Below are 15798 nucleotides of genomic sequence, written 5' to 3'. Positions count from 1 at the left end.
AATATTAAAGGCTATTGTGATACTAAACTCTATAGTTAATATAGGTATGGGTATATAGAATTTTAATTAAAAGTAGGGAGGGGTGTGTGTATGGATGCTGGGTTTTCATTTGGAGGGGTTGAACTTGATGGACTTTGTCTTTTTTCAACCCAATTTAACTATGTAACTATGTATATTTCATCTACTATTGACTGTATGTTTCACCTACTATTGACTTATATCTCACCTACTATTGACTGTATGCTTCACTTACAATTGACTGTATGCTTCACCTACAATTGACTTTATGTTTCACCTACTATTGACTGTATGTTTCACCTACTATTGACTGTATGTTTCACCTACTATTGACTTATATCTCACCTACTATTGACTGTATGCTTCACCTACAATTGATGGTATGTTTCACCTACTATTGACTGTATGTTTCACCTACTGTTGACTGTATTTTCACCTACTATTGACTTATATTTTACCTTCTATTGACTGCATGCTTTGCTTACTACTTAATGGATGTTTTACCTACAATTGTCTGTATGTTGCACCTACTATTGACTGTATTTGTCACTACTGTTTACTGTATGATCACTTACTGTACTATTGACTGTATGTTCACCTACTATTGACTGTATGTTTCACCTACTATTGACTGTATGTATATTTCTAAATTTATAGTAGAAAATGCTACCTACAACCTATCAAACTTTTTATCTTTTGCAAAAACCCACAAATAGTAAGACACTATTTTTTAAATTTAATTGGTTTGGGAAAAAAGGCGATCAAAAGCAGAAACCTTGAGTTTAGGGCTGGCTCAAGGTTTTTTCCTTCATTGATTTACCCAACGATGATTCTCGAAGGATCATTACTCAGCCCTTAAGTCATTTGTTGTGTCATGCATGCATACATGGAGCCTGGTACTATAACAATGTTATATATACATATATACATTATACAAAAACAGATGGAGACCATTGTATGTAATAGGGATGCACCAAATCCATAACCCTTATTTGTATAATAACTACATTTTAGATTTGGTTTTGACTGTGATTTGAGGGTTTTTTTGCAGCAAAAAAAAAAATGTTCAACCCTGTAAGGAACAATGTTGTATGGGCAGTAGGCCCCTTTTAAAAATATTCTTACTGGTTGGCTGGCTGAGGGGGGTTACAATAAAAGAGGTGTTCGACGACATGTAGGTCCACCGCACAATGTGTATCACATATACTGCACTGGAGATGCTGGTTATCCATTGACCTGGCTTGGTCCCTTAAAGGAGAATTCAATCCCCTAGGCGCAAAAATCCCTCCCCTGCATAGGCCCCCTCCCTCCCCCCCAGCCTACCTTCCCCCCTGGGTAAAAGTCCCTAACTTGTTATTTACCCCTCCTTCTAGGTCTTCTCCAGTGGAGTTCACAGCAGCCATATGCTCCCGAGCACTCTTCTTCCGGTATTCAGCGGCGTTTGGTGGCGCATGCGCAAGTGGAGACATTTAAGGATCTACTGAGCATGCGCCACAAAGTTTCCAAAAAAAGAAATCGGAAACTTTGTGACTTTCGGGCGCATGCGCAGTTGGAGGCATTTTCCGGTACGGAGCTACTGCGCATGCGCCCAAAAGTCACAAAGATTCCAATTTCTTTTTTTGGAAACTTTGTGACTTTCGGCGCATGCGCAGTATATCCTTACCGGTAAATGCACCACCAAACGCTGCTGAATACAGGAAGAAGAGCGCTCGGGAGAAAAAAATGCTGATTTTGCATCAAATCTGTATCAGGTGAAACAAATTCGCTCATCCCTATTTGCAAAATAAAATAAAAAACTTGCTAATGAACAATATTACATAATTGTGACATTTCTTTCTTATTTTTGATTACTTGAATACTGTTTATATCATTTATTTAATACAGCCGTGTGTGATTACTTACCCAGCCTGTTAAATGGTCCCAGTGTCAGATTAAGTGTATTTTCTGTGGTTACATCCAAATCACGGCCCCCAGAGCATGTCTGTAAAACATAAATATCCATTGTTTGTAGTGTTCAGAGAACATTTTAGTTCATACCAAGATTATTCTTGGCTAAGATTATTTTATTTCATTAGGATCAGCTTACAGGTAAGGTTGAATCTTTGGAATACCCTTTTCATTGCCAGTGCATTGATGACTGGGGGTATTGTATTAAAAACATACCCAGACTATTATTGGCTGAAATTATTTTATTTCAATAGGGTCAGCTAAGGGGTAGGGTTGAAGCTTTGGAATACCCTTTCCATTTCCAGTGCATTGATGACTAGGGGTATTGTATTAAAAACAAAGTCTGGGGCTGGCCTAGTAACCCATATCAACCAGATGTTCTCCTTTTCAAATATGTGATCAGTAAAAGCTGTGGATATGCAGCTGAGCGTTACTAGACTTGATGCCGGGATAGGACCAGGGCTGCTACCCCAGGGACTCTCACACCCACTCAGGGCCGCCACCAGAAACCCACTCACCCACCGCCAGCCCCTTTTTCCCCCCACGCGTGCACCATATGCAACAAGGGAGCAACAGCAGAGAGCAGGCAGGGATGGTTCTGGCCAGGGCCTGCTGGGATTTTTCCAGTGTCCTTCCAGTTCAGTCCAACCCTGCCTGATGCAGCTTTTTCGTGACTATTAATAAAGTATTCCTATATGTGCAACAAGTGTATAGTGTGCAGTGCTGGAGGGCTACAGGTTTACTGTCTTTTTGGGAAGACCTTGCAGCAGTAGTAGGATAGTAAGTATAATAATAATAATAATAATAATAATAATAATAATACAGCAGACCATAAATCCAGGCCCACATGTCCCCCAGGCAAAGATGTCACCCAGCAGGCACAAAGCATTTGTAGAGGACTTCTGAAATTTATGTGCATGTCCTAGTGATTTCAGTTAATGTGACGTTACTTCAAATGCACAAAGGTCCCTTATGCCATCTCCGGGTAAACCTGGGGGAATTAACAACTATGTCCTGGACCCCAACTGCTAAATGGTAGTTACACCACTGCATCTAAGGCAATGTTCCTACCTTGGCTGGAGTAGCCCTGAATGTAACTCAATCATTACAAAATACAAAAGAGGTCATTTAAATGTTCCTGGGGTACAAGTGCCAGAGCACTAAGGCATTGTAAAGAGTTAAGGGACAGGATAGAGATGGGAGGGAGATGCCGTTATGTCCATAACTTTGCACACTGCATTCCTCAACGTGAATGATTCCTAATATCTATTTGCAACTTGAATTGAAAGAACAGGTATGGGACCTGTTATCCAGAATGCTCAGAGCTTTTCCGGATAATGGGTCTTTCTGTAATTTGGATTTTCATAACTTAAGTCTACTAGAAAATCATTTAAACATTAAAGAAACCCAAATAGGCTGGTTTTGCTTCCAGGAATCATTATTTATAGCTACAAGGTACTGTTTTATTATTACAAAGAAAAAGGACATCCAGTATTTTAAAAAACATTTTTGTTAACCTGTTTGTGTCCTCAGGTAAAAAGATGGACAGGATTTGAAGAATGTGGTTCCCCTTATTGACCAAAAACACAACTCCATGCAGCTGAAATGACTTTGGATTTATCACAATAGTTTACTAAACTAAATTATTAAAGAGCAACAGCTGCCAACTTGTGCTCCCTAATATCGTGTAATTTGTTTTGTTAATTACTGAAAACTAAGATATTTGTTTTTCTTTAGGTTTTCTCAGTTATCACTAGTGATGAGAGAATTGTTTTTCCACACATGGCTTCACTGCGAAAATCTGCATTTCGCCATTGGCAGATTTGTTTTGAACACATAAAAAATGCAAGAAAAAATTGCCTATTCATGTCTATGCATTTAGAGTGAGATAAAGCTTGAGAAAATGCCCATTGACTTTAATGCAACTGGAGTTAAAAAAAAAAAAATTGTCCATAGACTATAATATATTTTTCTACAAAAAAGTCAGGGCAACAAAAAAGTCGATTATAGACAGTAATGCATTTTGCGACTTTGTCACTGTTTTGCTGAATTTTTGAGCAGTTTTGCAAATTTTCTCTTATCACTTTATTCTATTGATGCAGCCTTGAATGATAGGCAGTTTATTGTATAAATTCACTAACTTTCAACTTCTCTTTTAATTTTTACTGTTGGTTGTACTCACAGGTGAGCAAACGGTGGTCCTGTTGTTACACGCATAGATCTCACAGTGCAGATAGACTTCGTCATGATCCCCGACAAATGCAAACATTTCAAAAGAGAACCGTGCTTGGCTAGATAAGCCATTTTCTGCAATGCTGACAGTGTTATCAATTGTGCTGGGGCACCTGTTCAAAAGACAGAAAACATTACATGATAAAAAGAAATCCAACATTAAGAGGGTTATTTATCAATGGTTGAATTTTAGCATATGTTTAATTTTTTATACCATTCTATAATTTAAAGGACATGTATATGTATCATGTATATAAGTTGGGCATATCTTCCCCACCCAAGCCACATTATTTGTACTGCATATACCCCCTTCTTTTGCCAGCACCATCACATTTTGCTAAAACAAATAGCAGCTTTCACCCAGCAGCCATTTTCCCTCTGACACATCATCAGTAACATTGACATCTGCAAACAGGACATGTATGCTGTAAAGTTTGTGCAATGCAGAATGCAGATTTACACAGGAACAACATACTTTGATTAAAATTTTTGCTGGGGTTGAGCACTGTAATGGTTAAGCTGTGCTCAGGAGAGGTGGTTAGGAGAAAACAATAGGTAGACAACTAGAGTTTCTATGGGAAACATTAATGCTGTCTCTTCATTAGCTGTTACAATGCAGGGTTTGTTTAGTAATATGAGCTGTGAAGAACTAAACATGCTCATTAGTCAACAGCCAAAGCATATTCCTGAGGGAGGGGACTGAGGGGGTTGCAGGAGGATAAGGATTTCTAAGTTATTAAGGGGATGCTGCAGCCTTACTGTTAACCTTTTAACAACCAAAGTAGCATTTATCTAAAGTTATCAAAATATTTTCAATTTTTGTGGAGGGGGTTTACATGTCCTTTGAGAAAAACCTTGAATGAAAAAAACTCAAATCAGCGAGTGCAGGGTTAATAACCCAAAAACTCAATTTAATCCAGTTTTCTGTAGGAAAAATCTGGAATCGCTTGACTTTTACATGACCTCGACAGGTTTTATATGGTGCATTTTCGAATTCGAGCTATTTCCAGCTTCAGAGTTTTTTAACCCTTGAAAACTCAACTATTTTGTTGAAAACACAACTCAAACCTTAATAAATCTGCCCCTAAGTTATGGAATACATATGTAAGAGGGTGACAAAAAGGTTAAAGAGGATGTAAATCCAGCTTTAACATTGTCCCACAGCGCCCCCTAGTTTTCTACAGAAACTGCAGAAAAACATAATTATAGACTGTTTCCTCTATAATGTTCAATTCCCCCTGAATGAGAGGCAAAGAGAAGATCAGGTAAGAGCAGCATGTGCCCCACTCTGGAGTGAGAGGGGTTTGTGCCCCATCACACATACAATATTATGGCCAAATTGTATAGTTTAGATTAGAAAAAGAACCCTGGTGTGCTGCTCAGAGGAAGTGCATGGCTGAAGTGCAGGGCATGTGAGAGTCCCCCTCCAGTAAAGGTACAGGAAACTGATGGTGAAAGTGAAAAAATCAATAGAAGGAAGGGTGACATCCATATACACATATATGTGACTATATTGGAGCTGGGTTTAGCCACAGGTGGTAGCCCTGTGTTTTTATATTTATTCCTGAAGATACAAATCAGTTGTGGTTATTGATGCAAGGGAACCCTGGAGCTATCGCCACAGTCGAACCAGGAGTTAAACCAGGTTTCCCATAGTGGCTTGTGTCAACTGCAGCAGCGCAGTTGCACTAAAACAGTAGGGCTCAATGTCACTTGCGAGCCAAATACCGAAAATTACACAAACTGAACCTAGTTGTGTCTGATTTGCAAGCACAATTGTTTTAAGGCATGGGCTGCAAATGCGTCAGACGCAACTCCCCAGGCAACACAATTCTGCTGGAATCATGAGGAAAACACTGCATTGTGGGAGTAAAACATTCCAGTTTCCCTCAAAATTGCACTTTATTCACTGCACTTGAGGTTGTAAAGTTTTTGCAGTGTTTGACAATCAATTTATGTGTAAGTTATGAACACTGCATGGTATCTGGTATCTTTTTTAAAAAAAAACGTTGGCATCCTGATACCTTACCTGTTTTCGATGATATAATATTTCCTTAGATCATCTGGATTGTTTGATGGAGTAGCATAGCAGTTTTTCAGTACCATAGCATACTGAGATGGATCCGGCCCCTCAAGGAATACTCCAATATAAATCACCGTTTTGGTGTATATATCAACTTGGGTTCCTTCATATGGATATTTATAGTCACTGCTGTTATAAACCGCCATGTGAGCCTTAAACTGTCCAGTGCCATTAACGGAAATATTTGTAGAGCTACAAAGACAATGCAAATGACAGTCATCAAGAAAACATTCATATTCCAGTACAAGACATTTGGAGAAGAAAAATATTTGAACAAAGACGCAAGTAGGGGCTAATTTATTCATTTTCAACTTTGTGATTTTACGCAATTCACAAAATCACAGAAAAAAAAATTGCAACTGAAGAAAAAAGTAACCTTTTAAGTGCTTAACTTTGACAATATATCTCTAATCTCTTTAATCATATATTTACTACCACTCGAATATCTGGGTTGCCTTGTAAATACCAATGTGATATCTGAAATGTAAGATTAATCTTCAATACTTTCTCTGCATTACTCTACAAATGTCTATGCTATATGTAGTATGCATTTTCACTTCCTTGTTGCACTATAGCTATCAATTCTGTAATCCTACAACATGGACCTTTTATGACCGCCTCATAAACTGCTCTACAAATATACTTTGTAGCTCGCTTTATCTCAGTGTTTCTTTGCTTTCATCCTGTGCCGTAGCTGGGTGATCACTTTGTTGGTTAATCCATTCAAATCACTTGTGATTCCTCAGTCCTGTGTGCAGCAGTATCCAGCTTTACTCTCCCTCATATATTAAGATATGTTTGGGGGAGAGCATTAGCTAGGGGGCAAACATTTACAAGGGTGATGAATTAATTCAAATATACTGCTCCTGAAATTAGCCATCTGTTCCAGAAATACTCCTTGGAAGGGCTACTACTACAAAATTACTACCTAAAGGTAAAGTTACTCCCTAAGGTAGTCTCTTTGTTTAATACTCCCATTGGCTCTCATTATTTTATTCATACTGTATCTTCATTCTTGTTCCCATCTACATATGTTAACTCTTTTATACACTATCACTTCTTGTTTCACCTTTCTCTTCCAGTTATTCCCAAACAAATGCACTGTCACTCCAAATCCTCTTCCTCTTACTGCTTTTCCTGGCTGCAGGAGATGTCTCTCCAAACCCTGGACTCTGCTCAATACCAATTGTTTTTGTCCTCATTACTCTTTCACTTTGCTCAGAAGCTTTCAGTGATCTACCCTCTCCAACCTTATTCATATTCTCACTCTTCCTTCTTCCTACCTCCCATTTCTTGTTCCCTTTTCAAATTTGCTCTTTAACTAACAAATCCACATTTATTCATGATCGGCTTTGCACAAAATCATTTAATCTATGATATTGCCATGGAGACTTCATAGTGATCTCTCTTCCCTCACAACCCCAGGACTATTGGATGCAGTGGGTGAAAAGGGATTTCTCCCCTCTTCTTGATGCCAGCTCAAAACATTTCTATCTACCAGCCTTCGTATTTCTACACACCCATAATCTATATGATCCTTTACAATCAGGCTTTTGACCTGCACAGTCTATTGAGACTGGGTTGTGCAGAACTACAAATGATCTTCAGGTCCCCAAATTCAAAAAGGTAAATCTTCTAAATTTTCTTGAACTATCATCTGCATTTAATACGGTTGACCACTCCCTCTTTAAACAAATTTTGTTTTCTTTTGTTATCATAATCAGGTGACATTCTGGCACTCTTCCTACCTTTCTAACCAATTTCAATCTCTGCCTCTTATTATAACAAACCAGAACGTCCAACAAAAGTAGAACCAAGAGCCAAAAATTGAGTATATGATTAAGTGTCCCTGTGCGACACAAAATGTGTCAGGCATTATCCTTTTAGATGTAATGTAAAATAAAGTATTATATATATTATTTTATACAACATTTTTGGCTCTTGGACTCTACTTTTGTTGGACGTTCCAGGTTGGTGCCTGCCTAATGCTGTTTTGTTGTGAATTACTCCCCTATGCTGAAGGTCTGGGGCATGAGCACCCGGACCCAACTGGGAAAGCGGTAAGCTTATCCTAATGATTCGATAGATTTATACTTTTCATGATAATTTGGTTTATTGTATATTTCTTATGATAACAAACCCTCATTACTAGTTTTACTTACTGTAGTGATTCCACAAGGTTTGTACTTGACCTGTCATCAATCTTCCTTTATACCCTTGCTTTGGGAAATCTCATCCATTGATTTGGCTTTCATTGTCATTTGGATGCATATGATATTTAAATGTATTTATCAACCCCTTTATTAAAAACTGAAACTGATGCTCATATCTCTAAATGTGCTGTTGCTTTACTGAAGGCCATGACTATAAAGTGTTTGAACTTCATCTCTCCCCCTGGCGTGTTTCACTCAATGGTTCCCCCACACAAAAGGTTGGTGGTGCTACAAGAGTAAAGGGTAAGGCACTAGTGTTATCTGCCCCTGTTACAAGCTCCTTACATGTACCTTGAACTCCCTGCGCAAACCTCAAAAACTTTCCCTAAGTCAGTCTCAAATGATGGCCCTCAAACAGGTGGGATTTTCTTCAAAGTACTTGTGGACTGAAGCATAGCCAATCTGAAGCATTGTAGGATGTAGCAGGAGGAATATATAAATACTATATACTATATACTATATATATCTCCCAATATTTATATAGACAATACTAGAATACAGTATGTATTTTAAAAAAATCATAGTTGAATGCAGACCGCCTGAAAAAACTTATTTCACTGTTCAATATAAAAAACTAAATATAATAAAAAACAAACATTTAAAAGAATATTAGAAATGACAAGACATATACTTGCTAGCAACACTAAAAAATTACAGTCAATTATAGTTAATATTTATACAAATGATAAAGAAAACACAGACACCATTACAAACAGTATATGAGCTTAGTAACTATACATAAACATAATCATAACAGATAGAAATATTACATTTACCTGATAATGGGATTCAGGGCAGTTGCTAGACTAAGCCTCATATCAAGCGGGTAAATACAAGTTGAAGTCGTTATCAGCTTATCTCTAATAATATTCCCAGGAAGTACAAAGGAAAACTCAAAACTGTTCATGAAAAAGTCATGGGTTCCATTAGTCTGATAAAAAGTAGAAAAAAATAAATCAGTACAAACAAGAGTATAAATAATATAGATATAGAATATATTATCTGGAAACCCAGTATTTCAAAATCTCAAAACTGTTGGTAGTGAAGAAGTCAATCTGTCCTATGTGTATAGTAATAGAGGGAGAATTTTGGCCACTAATTTTTTTAATTTTGCAAATATTCAATGGGGACCATTTACTTACAATCGAATTTAATTTTTTTTCCACGGATTTTTAAAAGCTTTAAAAATGTGTGCTTTATTCATAAAGGTAATTAAAAATCTGAACTATGAGTCCCCAAATACCTTTCCATTCAGCACTACCCTCCTTGCAATACCCCTCCTTCCTCATGGTCTATAATTGTGTAGCTTACGATTGGCACAGGCATTAAGTGCCTCATAGTGATGGGCGAATTTATTCGCCAGGCGTGAATTCATGGCGAATTTGCGCGAAACGGCCTCGAAAATTTGCCTGTGAAAGTTCGCCGGCGTCCAAAAAAAATTGTCACCGGTGTCCAAAAAAAAGGACGCCGGCAAGAAAAACAGGCGCTGGCGTCAAAAACGGGCGTCGGCATCAAAAAACGGGCGTCGGCTTCAAAAAATGGGCGCCGGCGTAACTTCGTGAATTATTTGCCATTTTGCGAATTTAGCTGGAAATTCTATTTTTTTGGTGAAGCGAAACAGCGCAAATTCACCCATCACTAGCCGATCACTTTGCCTATGAGTAAGTGCCCCAACAGGCACAAAACGCGTTAGGTCTTCATGTCGTAATAAATTTTGCTACTTTTTACATTTGTTTCTTTATTTTTGGAGATCCTCACATCCTTTTGGATACAGTGTTTTTGGTCTTTGCACCTTGGGACTGAAGTGAACTGTGAGTGTATTCTCCTTTATTATTTCTATCATATTTTTGTATTTTTATTTAATACTTATTTGTTGTGTGGTACCATAGATATTTGTTGTCATGTGGCAGTAGCACAAACCTAAGTATTTTCGCCCATCACTAGTGCCTCATTCTGGCACGTACACAAGGTTTTGGAACAATGATACGAAACTTGCCTTAATAACTGTGTCCACAAAATGGCACCTGCCTGCTTGTTGTGGTTGTGAATCACAAGCGAAGGAGACAAATTTTAAATAATTTTACATAGTGTAAGTAAAGTTTATTTTGTCCATCTAACATAATAGAAAAGTATTTGGAATTATTTCTTTGGTTCACTCTTTGGCACAGATTACAGCTTGTACATGCCTTTTCTATTCAAGAGCCTTTAAACTCATGTGGTAGAAATTTTTGCCATCTCTTCCCTACATATTTCTTCTAATTCCAGGATTGTAAGGGTTTTTGCCAAACCTTCCTGCAGCTCCCTTACAGTCATATGTGGGTTTGACGCTTTGTTTCTAGCCTGCAGTAAAGTTTTTTTGCTCTTCTAGATCCTGCCTTGACTTCCATAGTTCTTCTTAACTGTAGTGATGGGTAAATTTGTCCCATTTAGCTTTGCCAAAAATGTTGCGAATTTACAGTGAAATTCACGAAACAGCGAAAAATTTGCAAAACGCATTGAAGTCAATGGTCGTCAAAATTATTTTGACGCTCATCAATTTTGACGCCCGCAACAATTTTTTTTCAAGTTTTGTTCAAATGCATTAAAGTCAATGGACGTCCGAATAATTTTGACGAACAGCAATTTTTATGCACGTGACTATTTAGACGCGCACCCAAATTTTTTTGACGTGACAGATTTTTCACTGGTTAATTTTCTCTGCAGTTTTACAAATTTATTCGCCAGTGGTGAAATGTGGAAATTCACAGCGAATTTGCGCTGGGCGAATTTATGGACAGTGGCATTATGGCATTATGGACAGTGGAAATTACAAACTAAAAAAGGATTTGACTATCTTTTGTCAGCCTTTCTCTATTTCGTAGGTATCAATTAGCTTCATTTTTTATAGGAGCCCATGGCTGTTGAGTGACAACTCAAAGTTTGGGATATCGGAGATATTTAAGCTTTGCAGTTCTCAACAGGTGACAAATCCTAATGGGTTTTAAGGCATGATGAGGTAATCAGGGTCAGGAACCTTGCAAGAACAGCTTTTATCATTGGACAAGTGGAAAGGTTTTGCAACAATCACAATTTTTTTTTCTTCTTATGCTTTAAAGTTCATAAAAATAAAAGCTAACGGTGCAAATAAGTTGTTTTTAACACAATGATTCTTGCAGCAGTTATTTCCTACCCTTCATTTACAAAATGAACTAAATATGCAATGTAGCCTGGGGTGCCCTAACTTTTGCATTCAACTGTATAAGGCAAAAGTGTGAGCATCACTTACAGTCAATGTCATCCCACACTTCCCTGCTCGTAGAGTGGACAGAACCGAAAATGTGTTGGTAATATTATCATTCAGGACAGTGAAGCAGTTGCTGTTTGCGAGTATTATATCCTTGACGTCAATGTTCAGAGCCCTCAGCTCACATTTGCGGAAAGTTGTTTTCATGCTTTGCGTTCCACAGCTCACAGTTGGCCTTAAGTCTGAGATAGCTTTAAACAGCAACAATAAATTATTATTATTGTTTTAAATTTATTTCTTTAAACAGTGAGTTATTGAGTTTTGCCCATATCCATTTACCCAAGAACCCTGTTAGTCACCCTGCACCCTTTTTTATTCCAGCACAAAGTGCTACAGTGTTAGCAATATTTGTTGCAGTAACTCAAGCTTATTATAACAAAGTGTCACCAAGTATTTCATGACCTAGTGCCCCCAGAAATATATGACACGTTGATCCCAGTATTTTGCGACAAAGTGCCCCTGCCACAGTCTTATTTTTAAGCAGCCCAACAATGCGCCACCATAGTGCTTGTAACTGGAAATGCCACCATTTGTTAGGTACTAGTTTCCTTGAAAAACTGCTCAATTCAAGGCAACTAAGAAATGTTGCCAGAAGTGCTTGGAGATGATTTGCATTCAGGCCAATGAGCATCCAGAACCACCTTAATAGATTAAGTGATTAATGAAGTAGCTCGAACATATCAACTAAAATGAAGAGCATTTTTTTAACATGATGGTTTTAATTTCATACAGTAGCTTGCAAGCAAGGGTAGACACCTTATTCTGTTTATTGAAACGTATAGCCCTTACATATTCTCAGTGTCCTGTGATTTATGTATACTGCTCTGCTTGCACAAATAAATGCAATACATATTTATAAACTAATGTTCAGATTGTACATACCAGATATTGTCCTATTGTCATTGCAGTAGCACCCATAGGATCCAGAAACAAATCTGCATTCCTCATCAGGAGCACATAAGCATTCACCATTAAGTGAACTGGGATCTAATGATCAAAAACGAAAAACATGTAAGTATGCTGGGATTCGTAGTCCAATGTTTAGTGTAGTACTGTATACAATATATATATATATATATATGTAAGTGCCAACAATGTACCTGTGCAATATGCTAAGGAGCAGGCTGGTGTTCTTATCAGCTTATAAACATGGTATCTACCAGGACAAGCCTTAATCTGTATAGTTGATGAATACCGGCAACAATTTCCTCCCCAGTGAGCACAACCTGTGCGACTGACAATACCATCAGTTGGAGCGGGATGTGATCCATTTAACCACATTGATGCATGGGTGCTACACCTTTTTTCTGGAACACAGAACTCTGGCATACGTATTCCTCCACTTCCAATAAAGCGATACCACCCATTTTTGTCATTGTCACATTTGATATTCACATATAAGTCATTAGCTGTACTTCTCCAGGGTTCATCAAGAACAGAGTGATTGACACATGGATCAGAGCAAAAATAGGAGCTGCCATTTAGAATGCACTCCTTACTACTCCCGCAAACATCTCTGGCACATGGATCAGTTTCACAGTTAAATCCATCGCCAAGGACTCCGGGTGGACACTGACATGTGTAGGTTCCTACATAATTAATACAAGTTGCTGATGGATGACAGCCATTTAGTACTGGACTAGAACACTCATCAATGTCAACACAAGTGTCTCCTTCTCCTTTTGTGTAGCCAGCAGGACACACACAGTCATAGGAGCCATTAGTATTTTCACAATATCCATCAGTACAGTTGTTTAACCACGGGTAGGCACATTCATCAACATCTGAGCATGAGAAGCCATTTCCAATGTATCCATCTTTACAGGTACATTCGAATAGGTCAAGATACGCTTCACATATAGCATGGGCGTGGCAGTCTGAGCAGTGTTTGGTCACTGGAATAAATAAGAAAAATATGTGATATATTTCTGTTACACCACTGCTTTAAGTTAATGATTTTACTTGATCAAGATGATGTCAACAAGTACTTGGTTCAAACCATTCCCCCCCCCCCCCCGCATGTAATGGGACTTCAGATCTTAGGCCCCATCTCATTTGGTTGCATTTGAACACAGAATGGAACAAAGCTTTTCAGGGACTTTCCTTTCATTCAGGAGAAGTTCAACAACTGTTTTATTTGCAAATTGTCAGTCCTCCTGTTCACAAAAGCCTACCATGCTCTCTGACCATCAGATTTTATCATTCCAGAGGGTATAACAAAATGCAATAAAACAAATATCTTGGGGGTTTCAAGTGTGTAGAATTTCAGTCTGTCATCTGTTTACCCCAAAATCCCATGCCTCCTGTGTGTTTATTTAGACTCCCATTCCAATCATACCAAGCAGAACTATTTAACAAGGCATTTTGGGAAAGGACAAAACACGTGCTTAAAGGAATTGTTTAGTATAAAAATAAAAACTGGGTAAATAGAAACATTTTTTCAATATAGTTATCTATCCAAAAATGTAATGTATAAAGGCTGGAATGACTGGATGTCTAACAAAATAGCCAGAATGCTGTTTCCTGCTTTGAAGCTCTCTTGGTTTCCACTGATTGGTTACCAAGCAGTAACCAATCAGTGACTTGAGGGGAAGCTACATGGGCCATAACTGTTTGCTTTTGATCAATTGCAAACTCATTGAAAATTGATGTCCCATGTGGCCCCCCTTAAAGTTACTGACTAACTCAGAGTTAGAGAGCTGAAAAGCAGGAGGTTGTGTTCTGTTCTGTAATGTTAGACATTCAATCACTGCAGCCTTTTTAGATTACATTTATAGCTAACTAACTATATTAGCCTATCGATTTACCCAGTTTTTATTTTTATACTGAACAATTCCTTTAAAGGGATACTGTCATGGGAAAAAACATTTTTTTCAAAACGAATCAGTTAATAGTGCTTCTCCAGTAGAATTTTGCACTGAAATCCATTTCTCAAAAGAGCAAACAGATTTTTTTTATATTCAGTTTTGAAATCTGACATGGGGCTAGACATATTGTCAATTTCCCAGCTGCCCCATGTCATGTGACTTGTGCTCTGATAAACTTCAATCACTCTTTACTGCTGTACTGCAAGTAGGAGTGATATCACCCCCTCCCTTTTCCCCTCCAGTAGCCAAACAAAAGAACAATGGGAAGGTAACCAGATAGCATCTCCCTAACACAAGATAATGGCTGCCTGGTAGATCTAAGAACAACACTCAATAGTAAAAACCCATGTCCCACTGAGACACATTCAGTTACATTGAGAAGGAAAAACAGCAGCCTGCCAGAAAGCATTTCTCTCCTAAAGTGCAGGCACAAGTCACATGCCCAGGGGCAGCTGGGAAATTGACAAAATGTCTAGCCCCATGTCAGATTTCTAAATTGAATATAAAAAAATCTGTTTGCTTTTTTGAGAAATGGATTTCAGTGCAGAATTCTGCTGGAGTAGCACTAATAACTGATGTGTTTTGAAAAAAACATGTTTTCCGATGACAGGATCCCTTTAAGGGTTTGCTTAGGTGCTGAGCTTCAATCTGTCATTTGTTTACCTCAAAAGGTCTGCCCTTTTTTGATTGCACAATGACTCTGGAGTAAACAAGGTTGTCATAAACAGTTATATGGACTAAATATCCTAATTAGGGGCTAAAACTTTGCTGCAAAAGGGCAAGACCTGTGCGGCCAGTCTGCCAGTGAAATAGGCTGTTCTGGTTAATTAACAAAATCTTTAAGTTACTGTTTTTGCTACATGCTGTTACACGTTACTTCTCTCTTGAATACTATGGTGTCAATAAAACTTTTTCTGTTTAAAGTTACCTGGATGTCCCTGCCTTTTTACTTTGAAAAGATATTGCTAAGGCTAACATTTGAGTAAATTCCCACAGTATATTGAGTGATATAATTGAATAAAGCCTTCTTTATATGTATAAAGTGTGTGTGTATAAAAAAACATTAATTGTTTTTATGTTTAGATGTTGCGGAGATCATCTTACCTGAAGTGTTGGTAGCTGAAAGAGAAAACATAATATGTGTTATAATTACAA

The 15798-nt window shown here is 37.9% G+C and overlaps 1 protein-coding gene across 1 annotated transcript in view; it reads right to left on the bottom strand.

Moving 5' to 3' along the window:
• Positions 1-15798, bottom strand: part of LOC121397976 (uromodulin-like) — a 33791-nt gene that overhangs the window by 1166 nt on the left and 16827 nt on the right. Inside the window, exons 8-14 of the mRNA XM_041576300.1 lie at positions 15748-15762; positions 12877-13671; positions 12659-12763; positions 11759-11967; positions 9270-9424; positions 6227-6472; positions 4148-4310 (exon numbers count right to left, since the gene is read on the bottom strand). Of these exons, the coding sequence (XP_041432234.1) occupies positions 4148-4310; positions 6227-6472; positions 9270-9424; positions 11759-11967; positions 12659-12763; positions 12877-13671; positions 15748-15762 (1688 nt within the window). The remainder of the gene's footprint in view (positions 1-4147; positions 4311-6226; positions 6473-9269; positions 9425-11758; positions 11968-12658; positions 12764-12876; positions 13672-15747; positions 15763-15798) is intronic.

Source organism: Xenopus laevis, chromosome 9_10L (assembly GCF_017654675.1).
Source record: "Xenopus laevis strain J_2021 chromosome 9_10L, Xenopus_laevis_v10.1, whole genome shotgun sequence".
NCBI lineage: Eukaryota > Metazoa > Chordata > Amphibia > Anura > Pipidae > Xenopus > Xenopus laevis.
Note: the sequence above shows the minus strand (reverse complement) of the source record. Positions and strands in the feature narration are given on the sequence as shown.